At 34.4% G+C, this 13,117-nt stretch overlaps 1 protein-coding gene across 1 annotated transcript in view; it reads left to right on the top strand.

The window, feature by feature from the left end:
- Positions 1-13,117, top strand: part of LOC118201720 (ribosomal protein S6 kinase 2 alpha-like) — a 151,731-nt gene that overhangs the window by 52,143 nt on the left and 86,471 nt on the right. Inside the window, exon 14 of the mRNA XM_085820615.1 lies at positions 6,428-6,517. Within this exon, the coding sequence (XP_085676741.1) occupies positions 6,428-6,517 (90 nt within the window). The remainder of the gene's footprint in view (positions 1-6,427; positions 6,518-13,117) is intronic.

The following is a 13,117-nucleotide window of genomic DNA, read 5'->3' as shown; positions in this document are numbered from 1 at the left end:
TCTTTTCAAGTTCTTGAAAAATGAACAATATTAATAATCATCTATTCCAGGGTTTCTTAAACCTTTTTGGTGTGGGGACCCAATAATATTTACAAAAATTTTGGGGGACCCCATAAGCATTGCACAAACCTGACCTGTACACAAGTGAAACTGGCAGTTTCTTCACTTGTAAGATAATATACTATTGCAGTTTTAGGTCATTAATTTTTTAAGTAAAGTGAACGTTTCTATTGTAAAAAAAATTGCATCAAAACTTTTTTATTTTTCTTTGTTTGTATTGCCTTGTCTTTTTCTATTTTCAGATACATTATTAATGAACAATGTTATTAATAATGTATCTGAATTATTAATGTTTCAAATATATTATGAAAATATTTGGTAATAGTAAAATTATTATAACAAGTCAAAAATCGAAATTGCTAAAATTTTTGGCAACCTCCTGCTGCAGGTTCTGCAATCCCAATCAGTGTTGTGACACACAGTTTAAGAAACTCTGATCTATTCTAACTACTTCCAAAAAAGACCAAAGCCTATGAACTTTTTTGAACTTCTTAGCAAGGGGATGTTGTATTTTTCTATCCCATGTAAATAAATTTTAGATCCTTTATTTCTTATACTTAGACTGACAAGAAAGTTATCACTTCATCTGTGAAAGTACTACAAAACTCTTAAAGAAGGTTTTAAATAACCATTTTTATTTTTTAAGTTTGAACTTCTCAACTTGTGAATATGCTGTATATTCCAGTGTATGATGCGCAGCTTAATTTTAAACTATATTTTTTAATATTTAGTTATATTTACCATATTATACATTCCCTTTCATAATGAAGAAACCTGAAAGATACATGTGCGATGTTATCTTTTGAAATCGTTCATTCGAAGGCTTTCCAAACAAAGGAATGCTGAAATGACAAGTGATAAGGGGAAAAATATCTATGTGGGGGGGGGGGAAATGCTTGATGGAGTAAATAATTCTGCAAAGAGGTTGTGTTGTATTGCACGTATGCACAAGAATGTTATTCTAGGGTATTGAAAAAAGGGGGAATAATACAGTATATGAATATACTTCCGATTCGAATGAATTCTCGGAATTAGGAGTTTGATATTTTCTCTTTCTGCAATTATTTGAAGCCATGATTCTGAAGAAAACATCAAAGGCTTTAGTAAATAGCATTTGCTTTGGCTGAAGTACAGTTGATATAGAGTTCCTTTTAGTAGTAAATATATATCCTGCCAAACAAAACAGATACAGTGCTGGTTTCAAACGCAAAGTCATTTTCAGTTTGCAAAAGAAAATGGAAATTGTGCTGAAGCAGAGATGTTTTATATTGGTGAAAGCTCCATGCATAAGTGGAAGGAAATAGATATCACAATAATTAACATGCCAAAGAATGAATGTGCTTTGGGAAAGGGATAAAGAATTGGTTTATCCTAGAAGAAACTGTTGCGGATTGGGTCCTAGAAAATCGCCATGTAGGTAAATGTAGAAATCAAATTTTTGTATGCTTTTTATTTTTTTAAATTTTTAAAGCTATCATTTTTAATTTTTAAAGCTATCATTATATCCAGCATATAACATTCATCCATAAATTTCGATCTCATTTTTTGTATTAAAAGTCCATGTTATATATTGGAATATATGGTAACTTATATGCGCAACTTGTGCTTATGAATTAAACTCTGCTATTTACTGTTAGTAATTAACATAAACTTGAATTTGCAAATTAAAGTGGATTTTTATCCAGAGACTGCTCTATAACTGCCTAATTAAGCATTGTCTCTCTTCTAATTGCAGAATGTATCTTCGGCTTGCAAAATGGCTAATCTTTGAAGGGTATAATATTATCAACCACACATCAAAATAAAAATTCGCTTAGTTGTAAACAGAGAAAAATGAAAAAAATTGCATATTTTGAACAGAAAGCATTTGCAGCATTCGAAGATAAAATGCAAATGCTATGTTAACAGAAGCAAACAAAAATTATGGATTTCAAAATATTTGTTTAATCAAGCTTCATATTTCTTTAAGTAATATTTAAAAGTTTTACAACTAAGCTAATTTTTCAAAAAAATTATAGTTTGACATCATGTTTAAACTGAAATATTTGAAATAGTGTTAAGCTGGTAGAAGCCAGTCTGTTAAATTTTATTGAAAATGAAAAAAATCTGTATGCGAGGGAGGAAAACTCCCAAAATATATTGTTACGAAATGTACAGGTGCGGTAAGATGGCTTCCTCGCAAAGCAATTTTAGGGTTGCCATAAAATGCAAGATAAGGAAGGGTTGCCACATTTGGCGAAAAATCACCAGTTTGTTGACAAAATTGCCAATATGCCATGAACAGATGGAGAATCTTCTGGAACGAATTCTTAGCCCAGAATGTTCTCGAACACAAGCTGTAAGTTATATAAACGCTGCTGGTCTGCAGTCGGTTAGTATCGACTTGGTGTCTCGTCTAGCGAGTCAATCCCTGCGGAGTCAATTGAGTAGACAGCTGGTCAGCGAGTGCCGAGTGGGTCGTCGAGTGCACCAAACATGCTCTCTCGACGATGCACTAACTGTGATACACTACGATATTTTTTCGGTGCACTCGATGACCCACTTGGCACTCACTGCCCGGCTGTAAACTCGATCGACTCCGCAAGGACTGACTCGCTAGACGAGACACCAACTCGATACTAATTGACTACAGACCAGCAGGGTTTATATAGCTTTTGGCTTATGTTTAAGAACATTCTGGACTAAATTGGTAAGAATTCATTCCAGAAGGTTCTCTATCCATCTATGGCATATCGCCAATTTTGTCACCAAATAAGGCAACCCTGCCTTATCTTGCGATTTTATGGCATGCCTAAAACTGCTTTGCGAGGAAGCCATTTTACCGCACCTGTACCTTTCGTAACACCCAAGGACTGCAAATCCCTGGAATACACTACGAGTCTCTTAGTGCTACAATGCACTAACCGCGACGATAACTACACTACGATGCACTAAGCGCGATATACTAAGAGTCTCGTAGTGTATCACGGTTAGTGCATCGTCGAGAGAGCGTGTTGAGCTCTGGGAACAACTGAACCGAAGAGTCAGGAGCTGTGCTTTGTGTGTGTTGTCGAGTGCATCGCGAGTTGTAGCATGGAGAGTACTTGGAGTTCCGAGAACGACCGAGCAGAGTCTTGATCTGTACTCTGGTGCTTTGCAGTGAAGCTGTCTGCACCATGATAGCTTGATAACCTGAAAGCTGTGTCGCTGATCGTGTCAGCATGTTTATAACAGTTCGACAACTCTAAACGAGATTTTGGAGTTGTCCTGATGAGTACCAACCAAAAAAGTGTGTTTGGATACTTCATCAAGTGTCGTCGTTATTCACTCGAAATCTACATGAACCCTGTACTAACGTGAAGGAAGAAAATAACATATCAACTGGTGTCAGAAAAGAAAAACACAACAACTGGTATCAGAAGTGGGAATTGCGAGTGAACGCCAGTGACCCGCGTGAAGAAAAAAGACCATGGCAGAGGAAACGAAGACTTTGATGGACTAGCCGAGGAGGGCTGAGATGAAAGCCGGACAGGAAGAGATGAGAGCCGAGATAAAAGCCGGATATGAAGAAATGAAGGCTGAAATGAAAGCCGGGCTGGCTGAGATAAAAGCCGAATATGATGAGATAAAAGCTGGATATAAAGTTATGACAGCTGAGATCAAAGTCGCCGCCCTAAAAGAGATGAAAGTTGGACTGGAAGAGAAGAAAGCCCGGGAAGAAGAAATAATTGTCGGTCAAGAAAAGGTATGAGAACAACTCCAACAGGTGAAAGTGGAGCTTACTGAAGAAACTGGAGCCTTAAAAGACGATGTGGATATGAGAGAAGTGGCTTCTGAAGAATCAAAGGATGAAGAAATGAAGGATATAGCCAATGAACTGTCTGTGGGAGATCAAGAAATGAAAGATGAAACAACTGATGAGATTAAAGATAAAGAACGAAAACATGAGGAAATAAAAGATGGGAAAGTAATTTTTGATTCTCAAATGCCTGAAGTGGAAGAAAGGGAAAATGCGATTGTTAAGTTCGTGGAAACTGATAGTGAAGTTACGAAGTCGCAGCCAGCAGTTGAATCATCTGAAAGTGCATGTGATTCAGAGATGGGAGAAGCTGATGTACAGCTTAAGTAGTGTGCTCCAGTATGGCAAGAAAAATAATCCACTTTGCAAACTATGTGTGCTTCCCATAGTGCAGATTTTGCAGACAAAGACTTGGATGCTTCTGTTTGTAAAGAATCAGGTTCCGTTCATGACTCTGAGGCAGAATGTGGAGCTGGTTCTCAGAAAACGGAGGAAAATGTGTATGTACCAGCTGCTGAAAATACTGAGGTGAACTGTACGTGATGCAAACAATCTTCAGAGGGGTGAACAAACTGTCTCGGATCTTCCTGTGGATGACAAGTCTGAAAGAACTGAATCTTCAGACTCTGATATGCAAAACAGAAATACATGTGAGAACTGCAGTGGAAAAGTATTTGACCCGGGTATATCTTAATGAAAAGACTGAGATTAAAATTAATTTAAAAATTTAATTTGTAAAATTTAAAATTTTTATGTGTAGAATTTGTGTATATAACTTGTACATAGTATAAATTATTGTTTCTTTAGTTATGTTATTTGTTTGTTTTATTATGTTTTGTTTGTATCGAATTTGGCTTCTGACCAAGGGTTGTACTCCCCGGGATGTGCAGTCCTTGGGAGGGGGCAGTGTTATGAAAGGTACAGGCACGGTAAGATGGCTTCCTCGCAAAGCAGTTTTAGGTGTGCCATAAAATGGCAAGATAAGGCAAGGTTGCCTTATTTGGCGAGAAATCATTCATTTGGTGACAAAATTGGCGATATGCCATAGATGGATGGAGAACCTTCTGGAACGAATTCTTACCAGTTTAACCCAGAATGTTCTCAAACACAAGCCAAAAGCTATATAAACCCTGCTGGTCCACAGTCAATTAGTATCGAGTTGGCGTCTCGGCTAGCGAGTCAATCCTTGTGCAGTCGATCAAGTTTACAGCCGGGCAGCGAGTGCCAAGTGGGTCGTCGAGTGCACCGAAAGAATATCATAGTGTATCACAGTTAGTGCATCGTCGAGAGAGCGTGTTGAGCTCCGGGAACAACTAATCCGAAGAGTCAGGAGCCGTGCTCTGTGTATCGTCGAGTGCATCGCGAGCTGTAGCATGGAGAGTACGTGGATTTCGAAGAACGACTGAGCAGAGTCGAGAGCTGTACTCTGGTGCTTTGCAATGAAGCTGTCTCCACTGTGATAGCTTGATAACCTGAAAGCTGTGTCTCTGATCGTGTCAGTGTGTTTATAACAATTCGATGAGTGTAAACGAGATTTTGGTGTTGTCCTGATTAATACCGGCCAATAAAGTGTTTCGATACTTCATCAAGTGTCGTCGTTATTCACTCGAAATCCACACGAACCCTGTACAAATGTGAAAGAAGAAAATAATGTAACAACTGGCGTCAGTAAAAAAAAAAAAAAGTAACAATATGAATGAAAAATGCCTAAAAACAGATTTACTTTAATATGATATGCAATTTTTTATTGGTTGCAATTCAAATTTCTTAAAAAATTAATAAGCGTTATTTCCACTAGTGGCTGAGTGATTAATACTAAATACTGGTAGTTTGACCTGGTTTGGGTTCTATTCCAGGCAAACAGGTTGGTTGCATGGCTGATTTTTATAGTTTTTCCTGTATGCAATATCAATATGAGTCAGTTTTCCCTCAGAAGATCTTTCACAAAGGATGCCTTAGGCTTTCGTATTTGAATAACCTAACCAAAAATTATTTAAAACTAAAAATTTTTAAACATAAATCGGGAAGAGGTATGGACCTTAAGTGGATTAAGCATAGAATTGCAGATTATGTAAAAACAAGAGGAGAAAATTATAAAATTGATATAAAATATAAATCAAATTCATATTACATGGCTATAATTTTGAATGTTTTTGTGTCAAAGTATGTATGTTAGTGTGATGCTATGTATAAATCTAACATATTCTTAAACTGAAAACACACGAAAAATGCAAGTTTAGTTTCATAAATCGGCCTACTGCAGTGAAAGATGTAGAATTGTGCTTAAATTTTTGCTTACCATATATAATGAAAGGAAAACTGTATCATAAAAAGCAAGATTTACAGTGTATTAATTTGATATTTGCTTTGAACATTTATTGACATAAAATATTTTTAAAAATTGACTTTGTGAAGGAATGAATATGGAGTCTCAGTAATATCAAATATTTTGCTTACTACCGAGTTATTGAAGTGAATTTTTCCATATTCGTAGAATGTCAATTTATATTAAATATTTTGTTAGCCATTTAGTTTTATGAAAAGCAGATATAAAGTAAGTTAAAACTGTTATATTTCTCTAAATTTCAGATAATAACAAAATGTGGAAGAGATTGCTCTGAAGAAATAGAAATTTTATTCCGTCATGGCAAGCATCCCAATATCGTAACTTTATATGAAGTAAGTTATTTTTTAAATTTAGATACACTAATTTCGAAATAAAAATGTTAAACTGTAATTTCATAGTATTTAATTAATTGAGGAATGAATAGTCTACAAAAAATCTTGAAAGGAATTAACATAGTTTATTCCTATTTATATATTTCTGTATCATGTGCAAATTTCTGCTGAATATTACCATTTAATTTGCTTAATCATTCTGAAAATGTTAACCAAGTAATTAATTTTTGTACAATATTTGTCACTGTGGTTAACTGCTAAGAGTGCTAAATGAATGAGAAATTGTATAAATGAATGATAGAATTCATTAAATATTTTGATCATGAAATTCAAAACATTAATTTGCATTTGAAAGATTATGGATGACATATTCAAATAAAATCATTAGTATTGATCAAACAGTAAATATATTCACTGTAATAATTATTACGATAATAGCTCACTTACACACATGAATTAATGAATACACGTGGACTGTAATAATTTTCTCTTTATTTAACTCACATCTTTAACTAATGTGCATTTTATCTCGTATTTAACCATGAGGGATCACATTCAAAGATCCTCGTTTTCACTTCACACACACTCTCACTCTTTTTGTGAAAACTCTGAGCCGAGAGATGCGCGTGCATCTTTTAACCACACGGTTATGGTCGAACATGTCCTTGGTCCTTGCAATGTTTGTAAAACATTCAAGTTACAGTCGCATTTTTTTTTAAAGTTCTAAAGATACATAAAATTAAATATTCAAAAATTCTAAATTTTTTTTTCAAACAATAACAAAAAAAAAAAAAAAAAAAAAAAAAAAAAAAATTATACAATAAACCTCACAATGATAATGGATTTAGTACACAATTATAAGTACATGCATAATAAATAACTACATTAATCATTAAAAGGTAAAATATAAAATTTGTTTACAGGCTTCTTGAATTTTCCGGTAGAAGTTTTTGCTTTAACAACTCGTACGTTTTGGTCTTTCCCAGGATAAATATCAGTTATTCTCTCCAGTGACCATTCATGTGGAGGCAGAGATTTTAAAACAACCGTGTCTCGTATTTTAATGTTCTCTTTCTTGAAATTCCAACGCACTCATTGTTGTAAGTGGCTTAAGTAATTCAAATGTCATTTTTGCCAAATGTTCTGAAATAATTTAGCTATTTTTTGCCATTGGCTAGCCTTTTCTCATTAATAGTCTTTAAATCAGGATCAATTACAAAAGTAATTGACCTCCCGATGAGAAAGTGGGCAGGGGCTTATCTCTATTTGTACAATTAAGGTTAAAAATTCTTCATACATTAATTTTTGACTCCCTGAGACTTTTTCCAATAATATTTGAAGGATTTAATATCGGCCACCCACAGGCCTTTGAAATTTAGAGCTCGAGGAGGGTAGTAATGTCAATCAATATTCTCTGAACTCTCTGAATTTTGACAAAGGGTTATCTAGTTGGTTAAACCAGCTAACAGCTAAACATCTTTTTTATCTCTGCATTTGCTCCTGTAAAGTTTTTCGCATTGTCTATGTAGAGCTTACTGCATTTCCCTCTTGTACAAACCTCTTAAGGGCAGCTATGAAAGGAGCTGAAGTCAAATCTGTGACCATTTCCAAATGTATTGCCTTGGTTACAAAACAAGTAAAAATACATACATAAATTTTGTTAATATACGTAAATTTAAAACATAAATTTTGCTATGCATCTCCTTTCTCCGATTTTTATATTTAATATAGAAATGACCAAAGAAATCTATTCCAGTAATACTGAGCGGCTAGTTTTGAACAATTCGCTCCTTTGGTAAATTTCCCATTAATTGTTGTGTTGACTTAGAATTAGCTTTAAAGTAAATTACTCACTTATGCACAATTTTTCTGCATAATTTTCTACCTTTCACTACCTAAAAATTTTCTCGGTTAATCTTTGGATTATGGTAACTTGGCGAAAATTTGGCGACCAACCCTGCTACAGCAACCTGCTAGTTTTTGTTTGGAAGCCATTTTGTTTTCACAAAGTAAAAGCATGTTTTTTTTTTTTTTTTATTTTTTTATTTTTTTTTTTTATTTTTTTTAATTTTATTTATTTTTTTTTTTAAACTCAGCATTTTTCTGCAACAATCTGCTAGCCGAATTACGCTTATGCTAGAACTTTTATGGAACAAAAGTGCTTAATCATGACGAAGATTAGGTGCGAAATTGGGAGAAAGTGCAGAATCGCAAACTGCTTGCCACGTTTTTAAGAATTGCACATACTCAGTATCCATGTACACATCGACCTATTTTCACTTAAAAAAACATCCCAGAATTGCACAAAAATGCCATTGCAGACTCTCTTGACTTTATCCATGTACCCTGCTAAAGTCCTAGCTAGTAATCTTTATCGCCTTACCAAAATGTCGCCAAACTACCTGTTACCATATTCCAAAGATTAGCCATTTTCCCTTATGTAATTTAATAAAGAATTGTGTCCAGTATGTAAATGTTTTACATGATAATATTCAACTATAATTTCAGTTAAGTATGATTAGATGGTAGCAGAATTGGAATTTTTTAATCATAATTTAAATCACTATGCTCAAGGTCTACCATCAACTCTTGACAATAAATGGATGTAAATTACTTAACCTGACTGTTAGGACTTACTTCCCCATTTTTTAGAATACAATTGATTTCACTAAGAAATGATTGCTCCTGTATTAATTTGATTAATATTTTCTCAGTTTTATTAATTTCTTCCCTTGATAAAGGCCCTGTTAGGTTTTTTTTTTTTTTTTTTTTTTTTTTTTTTTGACAGTTTCTCAAAAACCTGCAAATAAAGCTTTAAGCTTGAACAATTATTACTTATAGCAAGAAAAGCGGGTAAAATTGTATTATTAACAACACTGAATGTTTTTAAGTAAGGGTCAGCATTATTGAGTTTTTTAATTTCACTAGAACAGTTTGTTTGGATCACAGCATATGGAATATCTAAGTTAGGATATTCTTGCATAGTAAGGAGCTGAGGTCTACAAAACTGCAGATTGCTGTGAACAATTCTGTCAGGTTCTACTGCACTTAAGATCAAGGCTGCAGGATTACTTTTCGAGGGAACGTCACCACTGCTGCACATCTGACATCTCATGAATGATTGTTACTCTGTTGATGGCAAAGCTTTTTAATTGATGAGCATCCTTGTTTAACCACCATAGCAGATTTAATCACTCATTATCATTCTATCACTTTAATAATAGAGAGAAAAGTTATGTCCAATTTTAATGCTATTTGCACTTTTTCATCAGTTTCACTAGAAGAACTGCTGTACGTAACTCAAGACGTGGCACATAAACTTTCTTTATAGGTTAACTTTGGATTTTTTTGTAATCATCCTTATCTTCACTTCTCCATTCGCATTGACAGATTTGGCATATACAGTCAAAAGTCGTTAATCCGGACTCGTCGGGACTTCGGCGATTCCGGATTATCGATTTTTCCGGATTATAGATCATCAGTTTAAATCTGGTATGATGGCATGCAGAAATTATAAAATTAAAAATATGAAACCGTAATTTATGAAATAAAGAACAATTATGATCTAAAGGTTATCAAAATTTACAAAAAGAAAAAGCTTAATATTTATTTGTTTACTTTATTAAACATTTCTTTCAATGTAAATTGTTTGAGTTGCTTCGTTTCATGTGATAATACTTTCTCTTTAATTCTATTAAACAGACATAATTTTTTGTTTAGTTACAAAGTTCCGCTGTTCAAGTCCTATAATTGCTGTGTCGAGAATACCGACTAATTTGTCAATCGAAATTTTTTCGTTTTCAATAACCTCTGTGTCACTTTCTTCACTATCGGAAGCGAATTATAATGACAAGGAACTTGATTTAAATCATATCAAAGACGGAGTACATCAAGATGAAATACTACATTTAGTAAGAAATTATAAGCCAAATAAAATAAAAACATCTGCCCTGAAGATAAGGATAGTGCTGACAGATCAACTTCCAATTCATTGCGCGCCGCGTCGTTTCCCTTCCCCCGCAGAGCAACGTGAAATTGATAAACATATTTCGGAATGATTAGATAATCAAAGGATATGCCTTTATCCATTTTTTGCAGCAATTCCACTTTCTGTTTAATTTACTTCGAAACATACTTTCGCTTTGTAGATCCTTTACATATTAGTAAATATGTATTGGAAATTCTATTTGACATAAGCGAAAGTTCAAGCTTACTTTTATAAAATTGCTCTAACAGTCTGCAAAAAATAATAAGCCGGATCCAATTTGAAGATTAAGGAACAACGCAATCTGCAACATTATTCACAGCCGTAAAGATCTTACGCGCACGCGTAAACGCCTATGCGACACACGCGCAGAAAGTTTGTAGCTTTGAGGTCCGGATTATTTGTGTCTGAATTAACAACTTTTGACTGTATTACTGCTGTATAAGCCAATTCAGAGCTGTCCGTGAACCTATGCTACATTGTTACAGCATCTTCTATTACGACTCATCTCTCAAGCTTGATGTTATTTATTGTGTGCAAGGACTTCATAAATCTTTGTCACTTCTTTTGAGTTTCTTGTGGTAGAAACATCATCCAGACTATTTTCATCAGCCACAACTTTTGCATAAATATCGTTGCTTTCAATATAACAGGACCTAGCAATCCTAGTGGGTCAAATAAAGACACAATTGTTGACAGTACAGTTCTCTTAGTGTGCACAATTACATCTTCATGTTTCACCTTAAATGATCTTCCTTGGGATTCCAATAAACTCCTTATGTTTTGGTCTCTTCAGTTTTAAAAACGTGTAAGTAGATTTGCTGCCATTGTTAAGCTCAATATCATTGCTACACCACTTGTGCCACCTTTTTTGAAAATTTCGGTTAATTGATATTGTACTTCATTAGCTTCATTTATTGTTTCAACTCTTGATAAAATGTCATCCATGTAGATATCCGACATTATTATTGCAGGAGCTAATGAAAGTTGCTTGGATTCATCTATGCCTAATTGTTGTAATGTATGCATTACTAAGTATGGAGTGCTTATGGTTGCATATGTCACAGTCGCTGATTCAAAGACTTATTGGCGTCAAATTCTGGGCGTGGAGAATCATCATCTACAACCTTTTTAGTTCGGGCACCACTTGTAGAGTCATTAGGATTTATTTGGAGACTGGAGAGATGAAAAATTAACACCTTCGCCGAAAATCAAACCGCAGACCTCTGAAATACCGGCCCAGTGTGCAGAACCACTACACCATGAAGGCTCGCTAGGAAAGTGGGAGAAATACCTTATATACTCCCCTTTTTAAAAGGCGACTAGGGTTTTAGGGGACCTAGTTGCCAAATCCTGGGTGCGGAGAATCATCATCCACAACCCTTTTAGTTCGGGTGCCATTGTAGAGTCATTAGGTTAATTGGAAGCAGAAAAGAGGAAAAATATGCAACCACCTTCACCGGGAATTGAACCATGGGCCTCTGGAATACCGGCTCAGCGTGCTACCATTACACCATGAAGGCACGCTAGGGAAGTGGGATAAATACCTTATTACCATTAAACCAAAAATACAGTCTTGAATCACACCTCTATTATACTGTATCGAGTTTAATGAGTTTCCTTTAGTTAAGCATTGAATATTACCCTAAGCTTGGTGGATTTCTCTCAGGTCTATACACACCTAAGTGGGGTATAAAATATGAACCAGTCTCAATTTCTTTTTCTGTTACTTCATACATGTGTCCCATTTGCTCATACTCTGCCAAAAATTCTTTGAATTTTAAATAATCAGGATCTAAACTTGATCTTCTCCATAAGGATGTTGATTTTTTCAAAACATAGTCTCTCTTAGACATGAGGGTTCTTCTTTTACAGGCATAGTTACAACATATCTACCTGATCTATCCCTTTTATGAGTTTTTGAAAATGCTCTCCACATACTACAGTTTCTTTATTTTTTATTATCTCCTTTTCTGCAGTTTCCATCTCCCAAAACTTTCTCATTGTTTGTTCTAAGTCATCCGATGATTTCATTAACCCACAGTGTATGCATTTTTTTTCCTAATGTAATGCTTTCTGTCACAATAAATCTAAATATGTTGTTTTGCAAAATGAGACTCGAGTTTTCATAGCAAATCGGTTCAGGCTTTAAAATTTCAAAGAAAACCTCAGCTCCTAAAAGCATCTTTATACGTTCTGGTACATTAAAATTCTCATCAGCTAATTTTATATTACAAAAATCCTGTATTTTAATATCAATTTTCCTTGAAGGAATCAAATCTTGCATGATTTTTGGTACTACTAAAAAGTACTGTAAACTTCTCATGTAATTTTTATTGCTAATACATGCTGAAACTCTCGTTTGAATTCTAAATGAGAAATCATTTAACCCAGAAATTATGACGTTTACTTTGTCTTCAATTGGAATCTACTTGCACATTTATTCTTAAAAAGGATTAAGTACTGCTGACATCAAGCAATGTTTTGAATGGATGTAACTTACTCACACCATCATTAATAAAGCAGATTGCGGTACTTAAAAGAACACTTTTTGATGTTTTACACTTGTTGCTGTAAACAGACCTTACCGCTTTTAGGCAGAAAGTCTGGTGTTA

The sequence above is a fragment of the Stegodyphus dumicola genome, chromosome 7, assembly GCF_044657685.1.
Source record: "Stegodyphus dumicola isolate Sdum_Otavi_A_Nest chromosome 7, ASM4465768v1".
NCBI classification, from domain to species: Eukaryota; Metazoa; Arthropoda; class Arachnida; order Araneae; family Eresidae; genus Stegodyphus; species Stegodyphus dumicola.
Note: the sequence above shows the minus strand (reverse complement) of the source record. Positions and strands in the feature narration are given on the sequence as shown.